Genomic DNA, 27,525 nt, shown 5'->3' with positions numbered 1-27,525 from the left:
AGAGGCCCCCCTTTAGATTAGAGGAACTGAACTTTCATTTAAACCAGCAGAGGGGTTTTTCACAGTGAGGGCATTGAGGTTGTGAATTACCCCTTCAAGTGATGCAGGGGACTCGGATTGTTAAGTAAGTACAGCGCAGCCAGGCCCCCCTAACACCCTAATCGCACCGAGAGTGGCCCTGGGAGCTGGACTGTGTCAGTGGGGCCCACCAGGTTTTTCCTGGTGTTCCGCTGGCCAAGTCCAACACTGCTTCTCAACAATTTGTAATATTCTTATATGGCCATATATTTTCCCTATATATCTGATTAGGGAGAGGCTTTAACTATAAAGGAAGAGCACCCTGTGACTGCTGGGTGCTCAAGAGATACAGGAGCCCAGTGACACTGACTAAAAGGCAGTTTTAATATGTGTTTATGAAAAATAACTTATTAACTAGTCCTAATATTTATAGGGGCCATAAGATGATTTTGCACCAAGGCAAGCAGAAATCTTATTCCATCAGTGTTCTAAAAATACAGAGACTCATAAGCCAACAAGGGGTCATTATCACAAACTCACCGTTTTAAGGCAGACACTTTTTTTGGAGACTTCTTTTTCAGTTTTGGGAGGGATCTGTCCTGCTCAAAACCCTCATTATCAAGAAGCTGTCTCATGGCTATATTGGCAAGCTGCTCCATCAGTTTGAATGTCTCACCAATGTTGAGGAACACAGAAAAGAAATGCTCACTGGAGCGTGTGTTGACTTTAATCATGTCAGGGAGCAGAAGCGTGGCTGTCTTTTCCAGCTGTGTTATATCAACCCATCGGATCACCAGTTTTGCTAAGAAATATTACATAAAAAATGAATTACTAAGTGTCACAATAAAAGACATCCCAGCTTGTTGTCAGTCCCCATCAGTGCAGATTTTCAGGACATCATCATTAGATTGTACAGCGCAGCGTACCCTTGTGGCGCTTTATATATAAAGTTATACATACATACATGGAGCAAATGTAAAACTATCACAACTGGGGTCCATTTATGAACACTGGGCAAATATGTACCTGGACAGTAACCCTTAGCAACTAATGATTTTTTGACTTGCAGCGGGCTGAAAAAAACCTAATCAGGGATTGGTTGCTATGGGTTATTACCCCAGTGAATATCTGGCTAATGTTCATAAATGAGGCCCAACAACAGTGTATAAACTGATTATATAGGAAAAGGTCCAACTTGTAGGACTGCTTTACTTTTCTGAGGTGAGGCAAATCCATATATACATAAGGATTCAACCCGACCCCAACACTTGGCTCTACATTTTCGGCAATCCACTTTGCCATAACATCTTGCCACAGACAAGTTAGGCCATATTGACCCACACTGCACATATCCACAGAAGTCTGGCTGCTAGGGTTGATTGTTTAAATCACACAGTGTTCCAGTTAAACTGCAATGGCAATCCTAAGTAACCAATCTCCAATATACAATGCTGATAAAGCTGTTTTATTAAACAGCAGCATCACGTAGCATTACCTTCTTTCCCCAGCAGAAAGGAGTAGAAACAAAGGTGGTTGATGCTGAGATACATCCATCCTTGTCGAGGAACCCTGCCTTTCCAGTAGCTGCATGAGTAATAGTTTACTAACTTCTCCTCTTCTGGCATCCCAAACAGCTTGTGGAACTTGACTATAGCCTCCTTGAACTTGTCTGTGTCATCATCTTCTTTTATACCATTTATTTTATTATACTCTGCAATGATACCCTATAGAGAATATATAACTTTATTATACGCACACATAAATATAAGCAACAACTTTACTACTACAAACAAATCTATTGTGTACATTTCAGTCAATCACAGTACAGTAGGATGTTTGTTTAATATTAGATTAAAGTCCGACACTTAGGGGCAGATCAAATGTGAGATTAGAGATCACCACAGAAACATTTACCCACCTTCTTTTCACTCCTTTTGGATTTTTAGAAGTGTATTTATTAATGGGTAAATTTTAAATTTAAATTTTTCTGTTGTGATCTCGAATCCCTCATCTGCCCCTTAGCTTTACTGTGCCTACTCTTTCTATTGATCAGTTGTTATTCTACAGTATGTAAGTCTGCTCTATTCACACAATTTCTGTTTTTTATTAATTACCTAATAGCTACATGTTTACATACAGTGGCTTGCAAAAGTATTCGGCCCCCTTGAACTTTTCCACATTTTGTCACATTACAGCCACAAACATGAATCAATTTTATTGGAATTCCACGTGAAAGACCAATACAAAGTGGTGTACACGTGAGAATTGGAACGAAAATCATACATGATTCCAAACATTTTTTACAAATAAATAACTGCAAAGTGGGGTGTGCGTAATTATTCAGCCCCCTTTGGTCTGAGTGCAGTCAGTTGCCCATAGACATTGCCTGATGAGTGCTAATGACTAAATAGAGTGCACCTGTGTGTAATCTAATGTCAGTACAAATACATCTGCTCTGTGACGGCCTCAGAGGTTGTCTAAGAGAATATTGGGAGCAACAACACCATGAAGTCCAAAGAACACACCAGACAGGTCAGGGATAAAGTTACTGAGAAATTTAAAGCAGGCTTAGGCTACAAAAAGATTTCCAAAGCCTTGAACATCCCATGGAGCACTGTTCAAGCAATCATTCAGAAATGGAAGGATTATGGCACAACTGTAAATCTACCAAGACAAGGCCGTCCACCTAAACTCACAGGCCGAACAAGGAGAGCGCTGATCAGAAATGCAGCCAAGAGGCCCATGGTGACTCTGGACGAGCTGCAGAGATCTACAGCTCAGGTGGGGGAATCTGTCCATAGGACAACTATTAGTCGTGCACTGCACAAAGTTGGCCTTTATGGAAGAGTGGCAAGAAGAAAGCCATTGTTAACAGAAAACCATAAGAAGTCCCATTTGCAGTTTGCCACAAGCCATGTGGAGGACACAGCAAACATGTGGAAGAAGGTGCTCTGGTCAGATGAGACCAAAATGGAACTTTTTGGCCAAAATGCAAAACGCTATGTGTGGCGGAAAACTAAACACTGCACATTACTCTGAACACACCATCCCCACTGTCAAATATGGTGGTGGCAGCATCATGCTCTGGGGGTGCTTCTCTTCAGCAGGGACAGGGAAGCTGGTCAGAGTTGATGGGAAGATGGATGGAGCCTAATACAGGGCAATCTTGGAAGAAAACCTCTTGGAGTCTGCAAAAGACTTGAGACTGGGCCGGAGGTTCACCTTCCAGCAGGACAACAACCCTAAACATAAAGCCAGGGCAACAATGGAATGGTTTAAAACAAAACATATCCATGTGTTAGAATGGCCCAGTCACAGACCAGATCTAAATCCAATGGAGAATCTGTGGCAAGATCTGAAAACTGCTGCTCACAAACGCTGTCCATCTAATCTGACTGAGCTGGAGCTGTTTTGCAAAGAAGAATGGGCAAGGATTTCAGTCTCTAGATGTGCAAAGCTGGTAGAGACAAACCCTAAAAGACTGGCAGCTGTAATTGCAGCAAAAGGGGGTTCTACAAAGTATTGACTCAGGGGGCTGAATAATTACGCACACTCCACTTTGCAGTTATTTATTTGTAAAAAATGTTTGGAATGTATGATTTTCGTTCCACTTCTCACGTGTACATCACTTTGTATTGGTCTTTCACGTGGAATTCCAATAAAATTGATTCATGTTTGTGGCTGTAATGTGACAAAATGTGGAAAAGTTCAAGGGGGCCGAATACTTTTGCAAGCCACTGTATATTTAAGGGTCCCCTTTATAAGAAATCTTACTTCTAGACCCAGACTGGCAATCTGTAGATTTTGGCAAATGCCAGAGGGCTTGCGGTGAGATTCCACAGACAGTCACTATTTATTGGGCCTCAGTGTTCTGAAATGTCAGGGCCTATTTTAAATCTACTGCCATCATTTGGTGGATGAGAACAACAGGCCAAAAGATGAGCCAATAAAGCATATAAGGTTATCATTTAACTGAGGACTGCGTGATCCCACACCTCTGTGTTGAAATCCAATCAATCTGTCTTTGGTGCCATCATTGATGTGGCCTAATAGCACAATATCTGACTGAAATGACTGACATATTCTGGGTAAGATCTGCTCTGTGCAAACACATATATTAAGAAATGGGGGCAAAATGCCAGTGCTGAAGCATGAAATGTATCAGTTTGCACTAATATGAGAAAAAAGAAAGTTCTGCATGTATAATAATCCAATGATGTTGGATGGTATTCAATACTATGCATTGTTTTCAGGCACAAAAGGAAGCAATTTCTTAGTATCACATTATACGCATGGCAGAGACTAAACACAAAAATGGAAAAAGAGAAGCACCTGGATTTTTCCTTTCACAAATGTTGTGATGTCATTTTCATTTTCAAATATAGAGAGGGTCTGCAGCAAATTAACTTCCAGCCACTCCCAGTGCTCTGTTACCTCCCTTCGGCAACCTCCTAAAAAAACAGAGAAAAACAATTGAAATTCTACAACTGCAATATGGATTATTCCACATGGAAAGAAATGGAACTAATTAATTGAACCATTAGAAAACATTACATCTTTATTTGATTTCAGCAATCACAACACTGTCACTCCCACATATAACTGAAGCCTCCAGACATCTGGTTGAATAACACCAATCACTGGCTTTACTGCAGAGATATTCCATGACCTGGCACAGTATATTGAGATGATCTGGCTTAGTACATTACTGTATTAAACTTCATGACAGGATTCCCACTGCTTGCCTAATTCCATCTATTTGTTAAAGTTGTTCCTTATACTAGGATTCTTTATCAGAAACCTGTTATCCAGAAAGCTCCAAATTACAGAAGGACCATCTCCCATGGAGTCCATTTTTAACAAATTATTCTAAAAAAATAAAATGTATTATTTATTAACGATTTCCTTCTTCTCTGTAATAATAAAACAGTACCTTGTATTTGATGGTAACTGAATGAAGTATGAATCCATATTGGTGGCAAAACAATCCTATTACGTTTATTTAAGTGATTTTTAGCAGACGTAATGTCTGCCGATTTAAATTATGGAACGGTCCTTTATCTGAAAAACCCTTAGGCCCTGAGCATTCTGGATAACGGATCTTATATTATATACCTGTACTAGATAGAATAGTATGTATAGTACAGGTATAGGACCTATTATCCAGAATGCTCGGGACCAAGGGTATTCCGGATAAGGGGTCTTTCCGTAATTTGGATCTTCTTACCTTTAGTCTACTAAAAAATAAATAAAACATTTATTAAACCCAACAGGATTGTTTTGCATCCAATAAGGATTAATTATATCTTAATTGGGATCAATTACAAGGTACTGTTTTCTTACTACAGAGAAAAAGGAAATCAGTTTTAAAATTCTGAATTATTTGATTAAAATGGAGTCTATGGGAGACGGGCTTTCCGTAATTCGGAGCTTTCTGGATAACGGGTTTCCGGATAAGGGGTCCGATACCTGTACTATATATGTTCTATATATTGTCCAGTTATATATCTGCAGTGCTTTTCAAATTAAAACGGGTTGTTCACCTTCGAGTTAACTTTTAATATTATGTAGAGAGCAATATTCTGAGACTATTTGCAATTGGTTTGCATTTTTTATTATTATTTGTGGGATTTCTTGTGTGAATTTTAGCTGTTATCTGGTTGCTAGGGTCCAAGTTACCTTAGCAACCAGGGACTTGCTAAGGTAAAGTTGCAATGAAAGACTGGAATATAAATAGGATTGGTCGGAATAGAAAGATAAGTAATAAAAAGTAACAAGAACAATAAAATTGTAACAGTAGATGTATATCACAATGCAGTTTACACTTGACTGAGCAAAGACCACATTGACCTGTGCATGTTGTCTGTTTCTACTGCATGCTCTTCCCTTCCATGTCACTGATCCTTGGGCCAGCCCACCAAGCCTGAACTGATCCACCACTTGGATGGCCAAATCAGTGAATGATTGGTTTGTTTTGTCAACTCACCCAATGAGCTGATCTACCCATGTATGGCCAGACTAATTGCCAGTACATGTTGCTGAACATAAACATTTTTTGCACACTAAAAATGCTTACAAATATATTTATTATTAATAAAATGAAAGCTTTTTCTCTCTTTAGGTTCTTAATGTGGCCTCCAGCTACCTTGTATATACACAGCGGGTGCTTACACTATACACACATCATGCAAAAGAAATTAAAGTATCAAATACCACACTTGCCAGAGTCAAATAATCTGGTGAGCAAATTTCCTTACCACACGCAATGGTCCAATATACCAGAGAGTCAGGTGTCTGATACAGGATGCGATAAGGTGCAACCCTTGCACTAGAATCCAAGACAACATCCAGCGTTCCCACAAGCAACCCTAAAAAAACCAAAACAAAGCAAAACATGAAGCTTCCATGGAAATTGCACAAAATGGGAACATGTGAATTGTTAATAAATTTGCTCAAAGGAACAGTTCAATATTAAAGTGAAACTGGGTAACTAGAGGCTGTGCAAAATCAAAACTGTTTCTAATATAGTTAGTTATATTAGAAACAGTAAGCTATAAAGGCTGGAGTAAACAAATGTCTAACATAATAGCCAGAACACTTTGTTTACAGAAATAAAGCTATTATGATACTATTATTTTAATTCTGCTAAAATAAATATTATATATATATATATATATATATATATATATATATATATATATATATATATATATATATATATATATGTATTATATATCACAAATGTTATCATGATAGTTATCTTTGAGGTACAGACCTAGAAATGATGGGGTGCATTGGTCAGTTTATCAGCAATAAACTAACAGGTTGAGTGTTCAGGTCTTATCCAATTTGGCCATTCAATCTGTTTGTTTGGCTGGTGGCAGCATTGGTCTTCTGTTCCAGGGCATATGCTAATAAATTATATCCTTTATTCTGTCATTATTTTTATTTCTAAATTACACTGTTTACATAGCAAATAAATCACTCTACCATTTAAACCTTTATTCTTGAACCAACAAATGTATTTTTTTAGTTGTAATATTGGTGTGTAGGCACCATGTCAGTCCATTGAGCTTTCAGAAGGAGCCAGCGCTACACATTAGAACTGCGTTTAGGTAACCCATTGTTTCTCCTACTCCCATGTAACTGGAGGAGTCCCAAGCCAGACTTGCATTTCTTACTATTGAGTGCTATTCTGATATCTACTAGGAGCTGCTATCTTGCTACCTTCCTATTGTTCTGCGGATCGGCTGATGGGGAAGGGGGGTGATATCACTCCAACTTGCAGCTCAGTAGTAAAGTGTGACTAAAGTTTATCAGAGCACAGGTCACATGGCTGAGGGAACCCTGGGAAATGAAGAATATGGCTAGCCCCATGTGAAATTTCAAAATTAAATATAATTGAAAAATTTTCAATACAGGATTCTGCTGGAGAAGCTCTATTAACTGATTAACAAAAACATGTTTTCCCATGACAGTATTCCTTGCATAGGATTGTTATGCTATGGTAATAGAAAGGGAGACTGCTGGACTCCTAGAAGCTAAGTTTTTTTTCATAAGTCATCAAATCAAGATAGTTATCATTGAAATATAGACCTAGGAATAATGGGTGCATTGGCAGTTAATCAGCAATTAACTAACAGGCTGAGTATTCAGGTTTTATGAAATACAGTGCTATTCACATGTACACAGGCAAGCTGTTGTTGGGGGTTACTGTAGTACATCCCCTTGGACTTTTTATATTATTATATATTTATATATTGACCTTGATAAAGACTGAAACGTTGGATTGCATGGTAAATAAAAACAAGATATTGATGTGACCTGGTATGCTAGTCCTTCTTATAGGTATTTACATGTTTTGATCTAGCACCCAATTATTGTACAGGTACCGGACCCCTTATCCGGAAACCCATTATTCAGACAGTTCCAAATTACGGAAATGCCATCTCCCATAGATTCCATTTTAATCCAATAATTCACATTTTGAAAATGATTTTCTTTTTCCCTGTAATAATAAAACAGTACCTTGTACTTGATCCCAACTAAGATATTATTAATCCTTATTGGAGGCAAAACAATTCTCCTGGATTTATTTAATGTTTAAATTATTTTTTTAATAGGCTTAAGGTTTGAGATCCCCTTATCTGGAAAACCCCAGGTCCCGAGTATTCTGGATAATGGGTCCCATACCTGTATTGGTTTAGAGTGTATATATGTAGGGAACCATACGGTTAATATGCCCCTATGGCTTTAAACCCTACTACTTCCTTAGTTCTGCTGTTACTGGGCAAAGACCCATGTATCTAGTTCAACCCTTTTGTATACCTTATTGGTTTATATGGTTGATCACACCCCTTGCACTCCAATATAGTGTTTAGCAGGAGGAAGTGGCTCCCTTTTTGGCTGCCTCTGTGTCTAAGGTGAAGGTCCACCCATGTAATAGCCTGGGATCAGAATAGGCCCCAGTAAAGCCTTATTGCCCTAGAGTACCCATCCTATACTCTGGGGAAATCGGGGACAGGGACCCCGTGAATGAGGACCAGTTAGATAGTTACTCTTGTAAGAGCACTCTCTAGGAGAGTGAGATAGAGTGGGAAGAAAGCAAGAACAGCTCAGCTCCACCATGGGAAAGGAAGTATCCTTCCATACAGGCAATGTTGCCTCAGCATAGGGCCACGGTTTAAGACATAGGAGATGGGCAGTATCTCAACCCTGCTCCACAGTCGGCTGTAGGAATCTCAAGCTAGAGGTTATCAACCTGAGGACTGAGGTATCTATCCTGACTGCTTCCAAAGGGGTACCAAGCTGAACAGGTGCATTTACCCTGCCCAGACTCCCAAAAGACACTCATTATTAACACTGCACTTACAGATCTTATGGAACAAGCAAAATTGATTTTTATTGAACTAATGTTAATTTCTCAAGATTACAGTTAGGATTAGAAGCAGACATACTGTAAATGGCCCTACCACAAAGTGGTGCCAAAATGCCTGCATCTGTGGCCTGGTATCAGTCTGATTTAGCCCTGTACATGGATGGTCAAATTGGGCCCAGAGCTGCTCCTTTAGCAACCTTGCCAAACAAGCGGACCAACTTAAGTGGTCACTTCACTTGCTTTTTGTCAAGCTGGGAATGCAGATAATGGTGTTCATTAGCTGGCAGATAATCTTTTCAGATATCTACACTGGGAAATATAGAATGAGCTTAAAGATAATGGCCTCCAAGGTCACATGAGAAAGGAGACGCGCCACGGCAAAAGGCAGCTTATTAATGTACAGATAAAATTAGGCTCATTCAGATCAATAATGGCATTCTGCATTCAGTCTTTTCTCTTTCAGTTGCTCTAAGCATCAACAATACATTAGCTCATCATTCTTGCAAAGCTGCTTCAATGTGGTTTCTAGTTATGAACAGTAAGAGAGGTAATAATGAAGATTTGGCACCCATAAAAAAATGACCAAATGTCTGTTACTGACTTACCGTATATGTAAAAGCTTTTTGACAACAACACTCCAACATCCTTAATTAGCACTACCCCAACACCTCAACTTGCTTCATAGAGATATTCCTATGGCTGTCCTCTAAACACGGTGCCCAGAGGCGATTATTATTACTCCAATAAAAAATGAATTTGTGAAGAGGGAAAATGGCTGTTATTGTGCCCCTGCAAAAGAAGCCACAGTGCAGTTTTCTGTGAATATGAGACAGAAATGTTTAGTTTCCATATTCAGTTCCTCTCTTTATTTTAGGATGAATGTTCTGTTCTACAAAAATTGTGATTTCTCATAAAGAAACTGTTATGTAGCTAAGGACACGTGTTTTATAACTCTACATTTTGCTAGGATTTGGTTTAAACATAAAAAATAAAATGCATAAAGCTCCCTTTATATTCCAGATCCCCAAGCTATAAATCACTTTTTACTAGAAGTAATCTAATGAACCATGTTTTTATTGCCCTATGTTTTAAAGAAACAATAAAAGAAGTATTAAGAACATAAAAGCAAAACCAAAATGTGTGTAACACAAATTACATAATTCCCCTCTTCCCTATTGTTTTCATTAAACCCGACACCTTTTTATCCTTACTCCAATTTTGCTCCTCTTATGTCGGTCAAACACAGATCTGGAGAGATACAATTCACCAAAGTAGGGCGCTTTTACTTATCTTGACACAGTATGCAAAGTGCAATTTCAAGCTTAACTGACATATTTTCGCCACACTACAGTGTTTTTTCCCAGAATTAAGGCGTTATTGCAGAAGCAAATGGGTGATTCTCTTGACCATATTGTGCTGCACCTACCACAATTGCATCCGATTTGCTGAAATGGTTGTAACTGTGATGTGCAAATTGGGCACAGTAGCGCTGAATATTTTCTAAGTCAGCCTGGCATCATGACATGTGTACCCTATTCATTTGACACAAGTGTGCTGCGCCTATTGATGCAGGGCGCTGAGGGAAGCCTGGAGCTACCACTTGTTCTCTAGGTGGCGGTAGCTCCAGGGTACCCCTGTGTCAACAGTGGCAGCAGCACCCAAATCAGAACAGATGGCAGGAAGGACTGAGCAGTGCTGAGCACAAATATATGAAAGTGCTCATATCTCATGGTTTATTACATGAAAACTCATGGGTGAGATTCAATTGGAGGAGTAAAAAATGTTCTCCTAATTTGATTCTAGTTTTTTTTTCCCCATAGACTTTAATAGTGTTTTCACGTGAGATAAGTTTTTCTGAACTCAACCATGAGTTTTCATGTGATAAATCTTTTTCTCACTGAATTGAATCTGGCCCTATGCATGTGTTTATTGATACTACACTGTGTCCAAGTCTCCTACTTTAGTAAACTGCATCCAGTCAAACATTCCCTTATTTATAAAAGGGTCTCGCCTGCACATAAATCAGGTTCAGGGCATTATTTTTAAAAGAGTTTCCTAATTCAAATTCACAAGTTGCCCTGCTACTTACGGAGGTGCCTCTTTACTACCATCCCGTAGTAAACCAATGCAGGTTTACTAAACTGCAATCATTTCTCCAATTACATATTTTTGTGTGCACATTAATGTTTTCGCCTATTATTGCATCCACCCAAAAGTTTTTTTGCAAGGATTATAAAAGTCTAATGCCAGAATGACTGCCTAGCCACACCAACATTTACTGCAACGTCTATCACCACCTGCAGAGTGGCATTATGAGAAATGAATAAATGGGTCAGACATGTTTCTGTTTTTAATATGACCAGTGAATTTAATGCTAATATGTAATATACAATTAAAATAACTGATATTAATTGGCCATAATTACATTTGCTAATACAGTGGTAAATTGCCAACAATAACTCTATTAATATAGTTTATTGATAATTCATGCAAGCTAAAATCTGAGCCAAATAAAATTGCAACCGACTAACAATAACACTGACATTAGCTGTTATACTTGCATAAATAGCAGCTACCCCAAGACTATTTCTGCACATCACTCTTTAGTAACTTTTCATTTACAGTCAATTTTAAAGAATTGGAAAAGGAAATTATACCCCCACTTGAAAATAGCTTATTTAGTGGGCTTATGTAGTTAAGTTAGATAAACACTATATGAACTTCCAGAAATAAATATAAATATGTTATTTATATAGACATACTTGATTTCACATACTGAAAGGAAACCAGGATAACTTTGTCTGTGTTCGCTGGTACCAGTTCCCCCCCAAAGAGATTCTTATCCATTTGGTTACTTAGCGCATCTGACCTAGCAACCATTGATTTGTTCCACAGTCGAAAAGACTGATAAGCAGGAAAGTGCCTAAATACTTTGTAGAATCAATAATAAAACAGCAACTAAGGAACTACAATCAGCGTGCTTTCTAGTTGCCAGGTTCGGACCCTATCAACTGAATGATGCATGGAAATGAACACAACAGCACTGAGTACTGGAATACAGGGTTGGTTGTTTTTTGAGGAATAAGCAAACTACTTTACATTTAATATGTATTAGACACAACCATCTCTTACTATGCTGTCCGGCCTTAATTTGTCACAAGTTTCTTAGAATTGTAGCAATGAGTGCCACTTCCTATAAAGCATATGATAACATGCTAATGAATCCGGTCTGCCATTGCTGCTATAAAATGAGAAGTATTCTATTATGAATGCAGTGATAGTCTGAGTGACATGTTTTGTCATGTGAATAATGGGCTGCAAGCTACCAACACAAATTCAGGGGTGTTCAGAAATTCCATATTACAGCAAGTTTTACACCTTGGGAAACCCTGATGCTTCTCCTGTCTATTAAGTGACAAGAGACAAATTATATGGAAAGGGTTCAGCCTTTACAAGGAGTTTAAGAACAATACTGATCTATATATATATTAGTGACACTCTTATAAAGAAGATAAGTGTCAGTTCTAGGTGTTATACGCAGTAAAGCTGCTATAGACAAACTCTACAGTGCATTTAGCTACACCTTGTTTTGGAATCCCAAAAAGCTCAACTGAACATAGAGAAAAGTCTATTACTCACATGCTACATGTGTACAGGGATTACAGACACAACTTGCAGTTACAGCAACACCAAGGCTCTAACATGTAACAAGAGGAAATGTTGTACCAATTTCCTAGGCAGACTGATAGTGTATGTGACTTTAATGCGGTTGCTGCCTCATGTGCCCACTGGTGATCGATCATTCAAATGAGTGGTGAGTAGAATAAGGCAGCTTTAGCTGCATGTTTATAGCAGCCCTGTGACAAAGGAAATTCGTTTTCCTGTATTTTAAGAGATGCATGCCATCCATCACAGGCTGACCTGGAAGCAACAGGACATGGGTCTTATTCCTATTGCCCTTAATGTCAACCCCTTTTGTGGTCAAATATAGGCTGCACACATTGGACCTATGTATGGCCTGCTTTAAGATTCCAAAACATCCACTGATTTGGGCAGTTTGGTTGATTTTGCCTATACTGCCCACCAATCTGTGTATACATGGCCCATCAGGAAGCAGTTTGAAAAGGTCATCCTGCTGTCCCCAGCGATCACAGTCATGCTGCCAGGACACCAGCATAATAAATAACTGTTCATGTATTTTACTATGTGTATCTCTAAACACTCCCTAAATACCTGTTGTATTGTAAGTTATTACCTGTTGGTTATTATCTCATTGTAAAGTGGCGTACAACATGTTATTACAACCCTACTGTTTTAATTACCTGACAGAGAGTCAGCCTTTAAACCCATTTGGGGCCCAGGTTAATACCATAATGGAAGTCACATGTTACAAACATACCTAAAACTGCATGTTGTCTAAACAGGTTGTGCATAAACAAATCAGTCACAAACTATTTCCGCTTTTAAAACTGTGACATAACATTTGGCATCACGCAGGATCAGTCGTGCCTTCACTTCCACGTGACTAACTTACAGCACTGGTGGCAAACCAAACAGAATGCAAACTGGTCAAGCAGCTCCAACAAGGCCAAACAAGTGAGACATCCCCAGGGCTTGAATAGCTATAGCTAATAGCTGGGTGCTGAAGTTCAGAGATGTCTTCATTTAAACATCCATTACTGCCTGTAACTGCATACTCAAGCAGTAAAGTGCCAAGATCCACTCTTATACTTTCTTATATAGCTACAGACTGGCAGCCCTAATCTGATCACACCTTTAATTGGGGCCCTAACAGAGTAGCCCCAGTTATTTGGGAAAGGGTTGTCTCTGCAATTGACTCTTACTCCTGAACAAGAAAAATCTAACCTAAAATACATTATAGCTAAATATTACTACAGGTTACAGGGCCCCACAGAAAAATAATTTTACAGCCTCCTTCGGTTTGGTTCTAGACCTATAGAACTACAGGTCACCCCAGCAGTTGTAGGGTCTGGTTCCCATAATTACGTGTCTGGCTCTCAGTGAAGAAAAAGAGGTACAATCACAATGTATTTTTTTTTTTTTTGAATAAGGAGAATCCAAAAATTGTATTTTGGTGCATCTGGAAAAAAAAACCCTATATTACACAAAACACAACTATGTTTGTAAAAGAGAATTAGAAAGTGGGAACTGAAACTGGCTGAGTGAAACTTTGAGAGCCAGTGAAGCAGATAGTGGATAATTAGGGAGAAACTCTACTGGAAAATAACTCAGTGACAGGAAAAGCTGTGCCAAATTATTGCAGCCAGGGGTAGGGAATTACCCACAATGTCAAAATTAAATGGCCTTTACAGTGGAAGGCTTTACAGTATATGACATAGTGATGGAAAATTCCAACTAAAAACACATACTTATTTAGTCTTTTCTACAGTGCATTTTTTTAAGGCTGAAAACAGACTAGAGGGACTCATTTAGCAGACCTGAAAAAATTCAGTCAGAGGGTAAATTCACAAATATGCGTGTAATTTTGCAGCAGAATAATAATCCATACTAACCAATTAGATCTAAATGAAACAGCAAGAGGCATTTGGCATCCGGGAGAAGTACTGGTGGGATTCAAAAGGTTAAAGTTAGTTTATTAGCTTCTGAAACTCTGCCTGATCTGCCCAGTAACCAGCAGTCAGCAACAGCGTTGCTACTGGCTAACATATCATTGCCTGCAAAAATCCTGGCTATAAGGGTAGTCACTCCTTATAATAACAGCAGTTTCATGCCAGTACCCGCCCATTTTATTATAACAATATTTTTTTTTAAAAATGGTTGCTGCTAAAGTGCTAATGGTTGGTGGTTTTATATGCTCTGCTGTTCTGACTAATGACTATGGCAGAAAATTAGGTTAAACATCTTTTCCCTGGATGTTATTGGGTCTGGCTAAGACAAGCGTGCAAGCTGTCAAAAGGTTTGGTTAAAAAGTAATAAACTCATTCAAAAGTAATGTATCCCCCACACAAGGTCAGTGCTCACTGTAATGAAATAACATACAATATAACTATAACTCGGAATTTAATGGTCTGTATAAAAGCACTTGGTAAGTATCTGTTTGAAAAGTACTTGGACTGAAAATCACCACCACAGCATGCCATACAGAGACCCAGGGCTGTCCTTGGTAGTGGAAACCCTGGAAAACACCCTGTCTGAACTCCATAAATCATGATCTAGTCTTTAGCTCTTTGATGTTGTACTACAACTTCCAACTGCCCCAAGAAAATTTAGCTACAGTTCAGCACTAGCTGCTGGGTACAAGTTATTCAGCCCTGATATAACACTTTGGGCAGATTTATCAAAATATGAGTTTAGAGCTTAATACATAAAAACTTAGCCACATTTTATTCATTCCTATGGGATTTTTAAATTTGTATTTATCAAATAGTAAAACTTTCACCCATTAATAAATATGCTTCCAAGAATATCATAGGAATGAGTTTTTATTCTGTATGAAAAACTATGAAAAAATTCAAAGGGAACAAAGGATTTACTTTACATTCCCACTGCATACACCTGCTCATCTGCAGGGCCCCACAAAGAAGTATTTATTGTAATATTCATAAATGTGTAACCTGAAAGATTGTTGGTGGGATACAGGGGATATAAATAAAAGGCTTTCGTGTTTGAACTGAACCTTACTTTGCTTTCGGCTGCTGTGGCAGCATAGAGAACGCCATTCCACTGCTTTTCCCAGGAAGTGATGTAACATGATGCAAGGCATCTTACAAGCAACAGTGCTCATTATCAATGGCCCGTTAATCCTGATCCCATACTATGTCCACAACTGGTACAGAGAAATGCCTGTGCATTGTTTGTTAGGCTTTTGCACGTCATTACTGTGAATTTTCATTTCTAGTTTTTCCACATACTGCTAGCTACAGTGAGGTGAGAGGTTATGAAATATGCATACTACGGGCTGATTACAAACATACTCTCAGAAGTGCACAGGAGTATCCATATCAAGAAAGTTCTATAAACACCTGGACAACAAGTTCTGTGCTGCTGTTACAATTCTTCCGGGCGAGGGTCTTGCAGAGGCGGCAGAAACTCAATGCAGCAATCAAAACACCAGAGGGGCTATTAACCATTGTGCCAGAGATGCTCTTTAACCCAGCACTTGCATCTGTAGCACTGCACTGTCTGCACCTTGCACTAGAATAAAACTCTGGGGTAAGGGGCAGAGCTGGTGGGCACAAGGCTACTTTGCTCTGTGTGCCAACAGCGCTCCCAAACTTGCGCATATGAATGACATGCATCTTAGAGGGTAGGATGGGAGACATATACATGCCCTCCCCAGTCCATCCCTCATGGGTACAGCACTGCCAATTGCAGGATGTGCTGTATTCATGGGGAAAGCACAGGTTCTTGTGTTCCGTTCTGAAGTCTAAAAACCTGTTCCATCAGAAGCTTACTAGGGGTGGGGAAGAGGCAGGATGCAAAATGTGAAAAAGATGGTGGCTTGTGCCTGTTTTTTTGAAATTTGCACCCTGCTCTGCCAATAACTCATTAAAGCTGAATATTTAAAGGAATACTGACATGGGAAACGCATGTTATTAGAGATTCTCCAGCAGAATCCTCATTGAAGTACAGATTTTTTTGAAATTTCACATTGCCATACCTTCAATTCCCAGGGTTCCACAGCCATGTGACTTCTAATAAACTTCAGTCACACTTTACTGCAAGTTAGAATGATATCCCGCCCCCACCCTCCTCCCAGCAGCCGATCAGAAGAACAATGGGATGGTATCAAGATAGCAGCTCCCGGTAGGTATCAGAATAGCACTAAATAGTAAGAAATCCAAGTCTGGCTTGGGACTCCTCCAGTTACATGGAAGTAGGAGAAACAATAAGTTACCTGAAAGCAGTTCTAATGTGTAGCACTGGCTCTCTGAAAGCTCAGACTCAGGCACAATGCACTGACATGGCTGCCTACTCAACCAATATTACAACTAATAAAAAATACATTTGTTGGTTCAAGAATAAAATTTTAAATGGTAGAGTGAATTATTTTCTATGTAAACAGTGTAATTTAGAAATAAAATGTACACCATAAAAATCATGACCGAATCCCTTTAAAGAGGTTGTTCGCTTTTAAATCACCTTTTAGTACAATGTCAACATTGATATTCTGTGACAATTTGCAATTGGTTTTCATTTTTTTTTTTTTTGTAGGTTTTTTTTTATTATTATTTAGCTTTTCGTTCAACAGTGCTCCAGGTCGGAATTTCAGCAGCTATCTGGTTGCTAGGGTCTTGTTTACCTTAGCAACCAGGCAGAGACTGAAATATAAATAAGAAAGGACCTTAATAGAAAGATAAGAGATAAAAAGTAAGAATAATCATAAAATTGTAAACTCACAGAGCAATATTTTTGGGGGTCATTGACCTCCATTTGAAACCTGGAAGGATGTAAAAGAGAAAGGCAAAAACTATAAATATTTAAGACCAATTGCAAAGTTGCTAGGAACAGAACATTCTATAACATGTTAAAAGCTAAGTTAAAGGTGAACCACCCCTTTAGTTATTTTAACCTTAACATTACTACTAATCTCACTAGAAAGCATAAAAATGATATGGTTATGGTAACAAGACGTGCTGTTTGGTTATGGCACATGTGCATCAGAACCCAGAATGGGTTCCCATGATATTAAGACTGGATCTCCCTCGTCCCCTTTAATGCAGCGCAACTGCTTCCTATAATAACCAATAGCAATTACAGAATGTATTCTACACTAATTCTTGGGTCCTTAGAAAGTTGACATTGTTGTTTGTTGTGCAAAATAACATTAATTGGGTGGGGGGACCTTTACCTCTGGGCCCCTGATAAAACTGCAGGAAGGGAATTAAAGAAGCAGGCTCCCAACATGAAGAGTTTCCAGCAGTCAGGACACTTACCTGCCAGTCCCCCACTTCCTCTCGTCCCATGGCCCTTTCTTCTCTGCAGGATGAAATAGGGATTAGCCCTCTCCGTGACCCACAGGGCGTTTGCCAGTAACACCTCCTCTGGATTCACCCACATGTTGTGTTTGGTCTCTGCTCAGCACCAGCCCATGGACAGGACCAGCCTGGGGCCAGCAGCGCTCAGGGCAGAGAGTGCGGCATCCCCTGTGTGCCCTACACAATAGAAGGCTGCCTGGGCTACACGATGCGATGTGATGGCAGCAGCAGATTCCGAGGCATTCACCCTTGTCTCCCTGTCACACAATGGCAAGTAGCTCACAGGCGAGCAGCCATCAGAATGGCCATGGGAGGAGGAGGATATTCTCTCAGTTACATCACCGATTCCTCATTCATGTTATTCTGACTGATTTGTCCATTGACATCACAGACTCCCAGCACTGACCGAAATGATGACAATCAGACAAGTAATGTGATCGCAGGCAAGCGCTGGCTAGCAGACGCAGCGATCTTTTATATTCTCCAGGATGGAGATTATACCACAATGCCCAGCAGGGCTCATACCATCCAATATACAACCTTATCTGATTCCCTGCCTCTGGCTAATCCCAGGCACCTGCCTTGGAGGCGCTGTCTGAGCCAGTGCAGCATACGGGCTCCGATTTAGGACATTTATGTGCAAAGCGACAGAGAGTCCTGCCCCAGTCTAAAATCTCCTTGATAAGGCTTTATCGCGTCTCCCCTAATTCAGCTCCAAGCGATCCCCTATATGTAAGCGATTGTACTGGGCTGCAGCACACTTTCTCTGTCCTATTCCCTCCACCCATCTCTCTCCTTCTTACCTCCTACCTACGCCCTCCCCCACCTCCCTTCTCTTTGGCCCCGCCCCTCCCCACCTCCCTTCTCTTTGGCCCCGCCCTCCTGCTCCCTAATTCCTACTGTGCTGCAGCATTCTAACCTGCTCCATTATCCCTCTGGCCTCCGCTGCAACGTCAACATATGGAGTGCGACCGTACCATCTTATCTTATTTTCCTTTTAACTTCAACTAACCCAAATGTAAACATAGATATGAAATTGTATAATAAAAGCAACTAAACGGATATGTTTGCTTTACATTTTTGCTTTTAATAGGGATACAGTTTGTAACTATAAGTTAGAAGTTTAATTTTATTGTCAGTTTATATAATAACCTATAATTAGGAACGTAGCAGTATCCCAAGCAGATCCATTCACCCGGGAACCCTAGGAAGCAATGCAGGAGGAGGGACACAGCAGCCAATAGCCAGGTCACCTTAGTGCCAGTTCTGACAGGAGAGCCGGGCACCCTCAGAATGGAAGGGCGGGGACTGCGGATGACAACAGTGGGGGGCGGAGCCGGACTGATAACAATGACATCAGCGTGTGGCTGTACAGGTTGGGCAGTGGGCTGGATCTGTAATCTGTTCCCTGGGCAGTGGGTGCTGGGGTCTGTACCAGATGTACAACTGAGACACCAGGAATGGGTCCCCCAGCATCACTATTAGACGAGGTTATTTATAGGTTCTGGGGAGCTGCACTACATAGAATGGCAATGGGGGCATATGCCCAAGGGGAGATTCCTAGCTTTCCCCACAGCAATAATCACCTGACCCATGAGCAGCATTACCTTAGGGTAAAGGCACATAGTGTGTTTTGTAGTGTTTTCTCCCTAAAGCAATGAATCGGTTTGTCTGGGGTAGGCAGGAGAGGCAGGTACCTAGGGCACAGGGGTGGCAGGGGCACTAAGCACAAACTGTATTTTGTTTCCCCCTAGTTGGGTCCTGGTTGACTGGGAGAACTGGCGGCAGACTGACAGAGAGAGCGCCTGTGCGCTCCTTTACAAGCGGAGTGTGCGCTGAATAGCAGGGGCTCGCTCTGACAGTCAGTGGGGATCATTTATAAACACTGGGTAACTTTGTTCCCTGGCAGTAACCCATGGCAACAAAAAAGATGTTTTTTTTAATTGTTCTACCTGGAAAAATCTAAACATTGATTGATTGTAGGTTTATAAATGAGCCCCAAGTGTGCGCTTGTGATGGTGGGGGGGTTAAGCAGCACAGTTGAGGGTTTTGGGCCAGTTCTAACTTAGCCCCTCACTGCATTTTGTGGGAGGGAGACACAAATAGAAATACACCTCATTCTGGTGTGAATACAAATTTTTAGTATGCGCCCAGCCACCTGCACCTGTCACAGACAAGACCCTGTATGCACCAGTGATTCACATTGACACAGAACAATGGTGATTTTTAGTGGTTTGTTACCTTACCAGTGAGTGAAAAATAGTTTGGGGACAACATGCTAGAATTCATCCAATGTGGAATCAACCTTAAGGTGATGTCAGTGGCACAAAGGACAGGGATAAAGCTGGATCCCACATTTTTCTGAGATTTGTTGCTCAAGGCCAGCACAGGTTTCTTATGGGCAACAAATATCCCTATGTGCCATTGCCCAAATACCAATGGGGCTGTTACAAGAATTTTGTGGCCTATCCGCTGAACTGGAAATTGCATGGGTGGTATAAAGTGAGTGTGAATTCTGGCGCAGAGGATCGTGTGTGTCGGGTAATTATATAGCACTAAGGCCTAATGCATATGTTATATTTAGCTTTTTAATCCCCTCATCCCTGTGCCTCTTGTCATTCTTGCAAATGAAAGCTGCCCTCCGCAGCTTATGACAGTTTTTGTGTAAAAAACAGCTTGTTATGTGCAGTGAAAAGCAGTTTCCATTAATAAATTAGGAGGAAAGAAAAAACAACCCTTCTAAGGTATATTCAATTTACTTTTCTTAAAGGAAAAAAAGGTACCTCTCCTGATCACTTAAATTTACTTTTCCAAACAAATTACTAAGTGACATGTGAGTGATATTGACTATTATCACACTCCCCTTCTCATTAGTGACAAGCACTACAGATGAAATTGTGTATACAAATAGGATTTTTTTTTTAACTTGTTCAAAATGGCTTGCTAAACCCAAATACCTAACAAGTTGAACTACAACATAATATGACTTAGAGCTTTGTTCAAAATGGTTTGCTAAACCCGAATACCTAATAAGGAGGTAGTTGACCTACAACAAGATACAAGATTAAACACCCTATAAAAGTCTATTCAATACACTTATCTAAAATTGATGTACTAGTGCAAATTACATCAAATTCTACTAATTGTACACTCCCAGTATTGGTTAAGCGACACGTGATTAAAATAGCAAAGTCACTGGCGCTAAGATTAATCACACACCCGTAGATGACATTGAAGAATCCTTAAAATTCAACTGGAAGTACTTGGAAAAGGAAATGGAGATAGCAAGGGATACCACCAAGCTGGAGAAGTCAAGACACCCAGGGCTGTGGTCTCACTTATATAATATATATAATATATATATATATAATATATATATACAATAAGTGATTGGCTTTTTTCAGCCAGCTAAAGCTGAACAATTAAAACAAACATCTGATTTGTTGCCATGGGTTACTGCCCCAGTTCAAAAGAGGGTCATATTCTTCTGTGATCCGCTCAGTGAATGTCTGATAGATGGGTGAGCTAGCAAACACAGTCTGGATTCAAGGCTTTATGGCCATGTGGCTGTGGGAGGCTACCAAAACTAGCTGTGATTTTAACAAAATGCTTCAGTTGTTCAGCTGTTATCAGACATATTCCAAGCCAGCAGCCTAGCTAGGATTAGGGTCAATAACATTTGTTAATAACATTGTCACGTAGCAATTTGAGACAGTGCTACGAATCAGATATCTTGAAACTATAATTTAACTAAACAATGCACTGTATGGTCAGCTTTAGACCATATTTAGCTGTACCAACAGTGCATCACTATTTTGGGGTGGACTCCCCCAGTGGGCTATATGGCTTTCCATGGAACTTAACATGGCCCTGTTCAAAGTATTATAGATCTTTGTTAAGGAGCCTAGTATTAAATATTGTTTTTTTGGCTCCAGCTAGGATGGCCCCTAGATTTGTGCCACCAATAACCCAATAATGATCCTTCTTTTTAAATGAAAATATTATGCTTTCCAAATAAAAATGCCAATTTATTTTTAAAGTATAAAATAATTGTACATTATGACACTCATTTACAAAACAAGGGACAAGTTGCCTGTTTTGTACTGTTTCCATTTTACCCCATATGTTGCACCTACAGTTGGCACCACTGTACTCAAAATGGATAGGTGGTGCACAGCATGTAGATGTTCCATGGGGCGTTTCCAAGCTGGCTAGACATGCAGGCTAGGAAAGGGGGATTTCTAACCTGGTGCATAGCACTAAAGGATAAATGTTTCATCCATTAGTATTTTTGCACATGCATCCGGTACAATGTAATTTCTTTTCCCTATGTATATGTATCTCATCTCTGACTGGAGATAAAAGCAACACAACATTGTGATGTCCATAGTTGTTAATATTCCAGGTCGTAAGCCAAGAAAGCAGAAAGAAGCAGCTTTTCTGGCTGACCTGATACAGGGCGAACAAAGCATTTGGGTGCCAAGTTTCATTTCCAGATGGCAGTGCAGTCTGATCTCTTGCTTCTGGTGTAATCAGTGCAACTGTTTATTAAAATACTCACGATTCTCAGTTTATTTCAGAGGGTAGCTTTACTTTCCTTTGAAAGATAGGCCAATGCAGTCTTCCTAAATTACATGTTTGCAGAATGGTGCTCATTTTTTACGTCCACTATTCTATGGGGTGCCCTTGGTACAGTGGGAATGAAATATACCACAAAGTTTAATAAAAGCAATAAAATGATCAACACTGAATTATGACCAATCCTGTGTGTGGTCTCTTGCAAAAAAAGTCTGCAGTGACAAAACTCAGCATAATAATTGAACCCAAATATCTCCCCCCAAGTCAATTCCTAGGCCCACTGGCCAACTGATTTGATCTTGAGCAACTTGGGAAACTAATTTCACCCCTTCTAAATGAATGGCCCACGGAAAGTGGCATAACTAGAAGTTTTCAGAATTCCCAACAATCCACGCAGCCCCCAGAGAACATCTGCAGCTATCACTAAATATTACTTCTAATTTCAGCGCAGGCCATTTGAGTCTGCCATGCTTGCCTGCCATAAAGTTGCTGGGTGAAGCAGAAAATTCAGTGGCATTCAACAATATGCTCTTCTTTGACCAAAAGAGGGTAGTGTTATCTGTGATACTGTATCTGTCAATGAGACATGGGAGATGGTCAGAAATGTGTTTTCTTTTGCATAAACAGCTAAATTATCAGTTAGTTTGGGTTGGTAAAAAAACATCTGTTCATCAAGTTGACACTTCAGCGTATGCACCTGCTTATACATCATTCATATTATTCACATCAGTCCCTGCCCCAATGGACCTTCACACATAGACAGTATGGTCAAGTTTAATCAGGAACCAATTAACCTGCTGTATGTTTTTGGAGTGCTAGAAGAAACCAGATTACTAGGAGGAAACACATGCAAGCACAGAGAGAACATACAAACTCCTTGCAGATAGAGCTCTGGCTGGAAATAAACCTGTTACCACAGTGCTGCAAAGCAACAGTGCAATCAATACATTTCTTTCCCAAAGGCAAGCAAATCTGTCATCATAGCCATCCCACTCATGGTGATGAACCATTTGTGCTGATTTAAATGAAAATATCTACCTTATCACTTCCCCTTGCAAGCACCATTTCTCCAGAGGAAAAAAACAACATAGCTCATAACTTATATATTCCATTCCTTTCCCCAGCTTAGTTGCATGCCTTTGCTCTCTTTCCAGCTCATTAATATCTTCTTATGGACTGGTGCCCAAAACTGCACTGCATACTCAGGGTTAGGCCTTGCCAGGGACTTATAAATTACATTCACCCCTTGAGTCATTTCAGTTTTTTTTTATAGTAGAAAGTAATTTATTCACTTTAGCAGACACTTACTGACATTGCTTAGAGCTGTGTGTTAGTTATCTACAGAAACCCCCAAAATCTTTCTCAAGGACCAGTAGCAAAAAGTGTTTTATGTAAACATTTAAATATAGTGCACAGTTACTCATCACTTAAAACATTTTGTTTGCTTCAGAAAGACATCTATAGTTTATAGTGTAGTGTAGCCGTGGGGGTAACCATTCATTCTAAAAAAGGAGAACAGGTTACATAGTAGATAAGCTCTGTTGAATACAATGAGTCTAGTTCTTTACAGGATGATAGGGGGGTCCAATGTCCTTCATGTCTCTCAGAACTATAGATTGTAAAAATTCTCTCATGTAAAAAATAACTTTATTTGTTTGTTGGTACTTGATCAAAAGATACGAACGTTAAATGTAAAAGTCACTTTTTAACATTACTACCCCCAACACAATGCAACACAATGTGTATATCTAGCATTTAAGTGCATAACCTTTTAAATGCATTTCTTACTCTTGAAGCTATTTTGCCAGTTTGCTGCCCACTTGTCCTAAATTCTATATTCATATTACACTGCAAAGTGGAGTCATGCTGCATGGAACCTGCTCTGCACATTGTAACATCATAATCAAGCAGAGATAGGTTTTACAATGCAAACCTCAAGGTAATTTATGAATAATTTAAAAAACAGTGGGCCGCCATGGTTTATCATATTAACCATTAACATGCATAATCTGTTGGACCCACTACAATCTGGTTTCTGTCCTGCACACTCTAATGAGATGGCGTTGTGCAGAGTTACAAACAATCTTCAGGCTGCCAAAGCCAAAGTTCACTTCTCTATACAAATCCTTCTTGACCTATCAGCTGTCTTTGATACAGTTGACCACTCCCTCCTGATGCAAATTCTGTATTTACTTAGTATCTGTAATCAGGCATGCTGGATCTCTTCTTACCTTTCTAACCAATCCTTGGCTTTTATGCTAACAAAACCTCATCTCCAGTTCCACCTATGTAGGAGTGCCACAAGGCTATGTATGTTGTTGTTTCCTCGCTACACTCTGTCTTTAGGAGATCTCATCCACTAATTTGGCTTTAACTATTATTTGTATGCCAATGTTATCCAAATATTTTTAGCAACCCCTTCATTAACAGTTGAAACTTGAACTCAAACCTCTGCCTCATAGTAATCTCCAACTGGATGAACCAACACCACCTCAAACTGAACCTAACAAAACCAGAAGAGATCATCTTTCCACCCAAGACTGGTCCTACTCCACCTATACTATCTCTATTGATGGCTTGCTCATTAACCCTGTCAGCTCAATATGTTGTCTGAGGAAGACTCCTATCTCTCCTTCTCTGACCATATTAACACAACTGTAAAAACCTGTTACTTTTTCTTATGCAATATTGCCAAAATCCATTTTTCAACAGCTAAGACACTCGTGCATGCTCTTATCCTCTCCCGACTAGACTACTGTAACCTGCTAATAACTGGCCTCCCTAACCCCCATCTCTTCCAACTACAGTCTGTATTAAATACTGTTGCCAGAATTTTCCTCCTCTCATCCAAGAGGGTACAGGCCCCTCCTCTGCTGAAGTCCTTATCATGGCTTCCCATAGAACAAACAATAATCTATAAAGTCATTGAAGCCCTTGATTCCTCTGCACCTCCCTACATTTCTTTTTATGTCTCCATTCGTCCCTGGCCGACTCCTTCGTTCCTCACAGAGCAACCACTTGGTTGCACCCCCCACTACTATTGCTGTTTCCAGCCTTAAACCCTTTTGCCTAGCTGCTTCTTACATTTGGAATGCCCTCCCTGATTTCCTCCGGAGAGAATCCTCCCTCTGTCTTTACAGATCTAAACTCAAAGACACAGAACCTGATCTGGAAACTGGACAGTATAGGACAGTGTCACCCACTGTAACCTTCAGCACTTAATATCCTCCTATTAGTGTCTGTATAATACACTCCCATTTGGATTGTAAGCTCTAGGGGGGGGCAGGGATCTTTCCTCTTGTCACTTTCATACTTAGGTCTGTGGAATCCTTAACACAACCATCATTTTTATTTATTTGAATTTATTGTCGTACTTTGTATTTACTTATCTATCGCTGACCCCCTGTTTGTTCTATTATTATTATCTATTTATTGTTCTGCTGTACAGTGCTGTGTACATAAGTAGCGCTATTTAAATAAAAATATACATACATACAACCCTGCAATATGTTGTGGTCTGGAAGCGTTCTACCTGTTAGCCTTTTACTTGTGACATCAATCATTATAGTGGCTGTACTGGTCTAACCAGCTTTTCTACTTTATATAGGGGGAAAGCCCTCTAAGTCACACAAAATAAGGTTTGCCTCCATCATTTACTTTGTATATATAAAGGAATGCAACTAAAGAAGAAGCATTTATTTTAAATAGAGAAAATGCTGACAGCACAATTGAGCACATGCTGCAGTTCAGGGTGTGTGTATATGGACAAAGACAAGTAACATTGCTATTACTGATTAGGATATACAAATAACATGACAATTTTAGAACAGACTGGGGCTTGTGTTCAAGCAAGTTGTTACTGAGTGGTTATATTTTCTGTGTGTATTAGAATGTTTATTAGGAGACACCTGCATGCAGGGGCTGCCCTGGAGAATAAGAGAGAGAATAAAGCTTTTATGCAAGGAAATTCCATTAGCGCAATTTAGGATTTAGGTGACATAAGCATATTCCTACTATTCAAGCAAAAAGTAAAAAGGTGTCTAAATACAGTCTGGAAATACAAACAGAAAAGAAATATGCCTGCACACCTTTCCATAAAGGTATGTACACATGAGCTCATGTGTGCTCAAATACAGTGCAAGTGGAACCTGAATATGTACAGAAAGGGAGCTTAAAGGGAGACATGTGGAATTATTTTAAACAGACTTAAAATATTGTACCTGCACTCACATGCATCCTGTAACCCACTTAATTCCTCAGGTGCCAGTTACATTAAAGACCACTTACAATACACTCACCTCCAGCCCCACATAATGAATAGGCCTTTCGTTTGGCACAAGTTGGCACATGGAATGACTGGATAAGTTTGTACCTACTGACTCTTGACTGTTGCCTGTAGAGACTTCAGACAGCCACTTCTCTTTCAGCATTAGGTGCAGGGTCAGATAATTATACACTCCACCCATGGAAGAAGGCCACCTCTGCAGCTACCCCCCCCCCAGCACTCTCTTGCTCCTTGTTGCTTAGTTGCAAGAAAGCTGTTGTAACTTGTACTTGATGCATGTGGCTCAGTGGTCTTAGATATAACATTAAAACCAACACATGGGCAAATATTGTGCACCCTGCAGACTAAAAAGTACGTTACTTGCTGTTTATAAATGACCTCTGCATTCTCTTACAGGTATAAACAACTACTCTGGTTCTTCTGATAAAAAGAGGTATAGCACTTGCATATAGTTCTTTCTCTAGAAGGTCTTAGTTCAAATACTTTCTAAAAATAATTGCCTTGTGATATATTAATTTTAATACTGGTTGCAAAGTTCTCACCTCAGACCCCGAAAGAGATAAAAATACAGCAAATATGTATAAATGCAAATGATAAAGAAAAGCTCTACACTTACAAGCAGCGGGTTGTGTATTGTTTCTGTTCACCAGAATATAGTTTGTTTAGTACTAAGGGAAAGGTTAACCCTTTAAGTGCAGCAGAGTCAGCTATTAGTATTGGACTGCTTTTGCAGCACCATGGTGTACTCTAAATACTTGCTAAAAACACAAAGCATTCCCTGCAGCTGTACAGACTGCTCTCCAGAT

At 39.7% G+C, this 27,525-nt stretch overlaps 1 protein-coding gene across 2 annotated transcripts in view; it reads right to left on the bottom strand.

Annotated features, from left to right (window-relative positions):
- Window positions 1-26,879, bottom strand: part of tbc1d9 (TBC1 domain family member 9) — a 49,678-nt gene extending 22,799 nt beyond the window's left edge. The window contains exons 1-5 of one of the 2 annotated variants that reach the window (XM_031896085.1): window positions 26,807-26,879; window positions 6,276-6,386; window positions 4,351-4,469; window positions 1,514-1,742; window positions 559-820 (exon numbers count right to left, since the gene is read on the bottom strand). In XM_031896085.1, coding sequence (XP_031751945.1) covers window positions 559-820; window positions 1,514-1,742; window positions 4,351-4,469; window positions 6,276-6,386; window positions 26,807-26,864 — 779 coding nt within the window. In that variant the 5' untranslated portion in view covers window positions 26,865-26,879. 2 annotated transcript variants of the gene reach the window in all.
- Window positions 26,880-27,525: the final 646 nt, after the last annotated feature.

The sequence above is a fragment of the Xenopus tropicalis genome, chromosome 1 (assembly GCF_000004195.4).
Source record: "Xenopus tropicalis strain Nigerian chromosome 1, UCB_Xtro_10.0, whole genome shotgun sequence".
Classification (NCBI taxonomy): domain Eukaryota; kingdom Metazoa; phylum Chordata; class Amphibia; order Anura; family Pipidae; genus Xenopus; species Xenopus tropicalis.
This window is presented reverse-complemented; position numbering and strand designations above follow the sequence as displayed.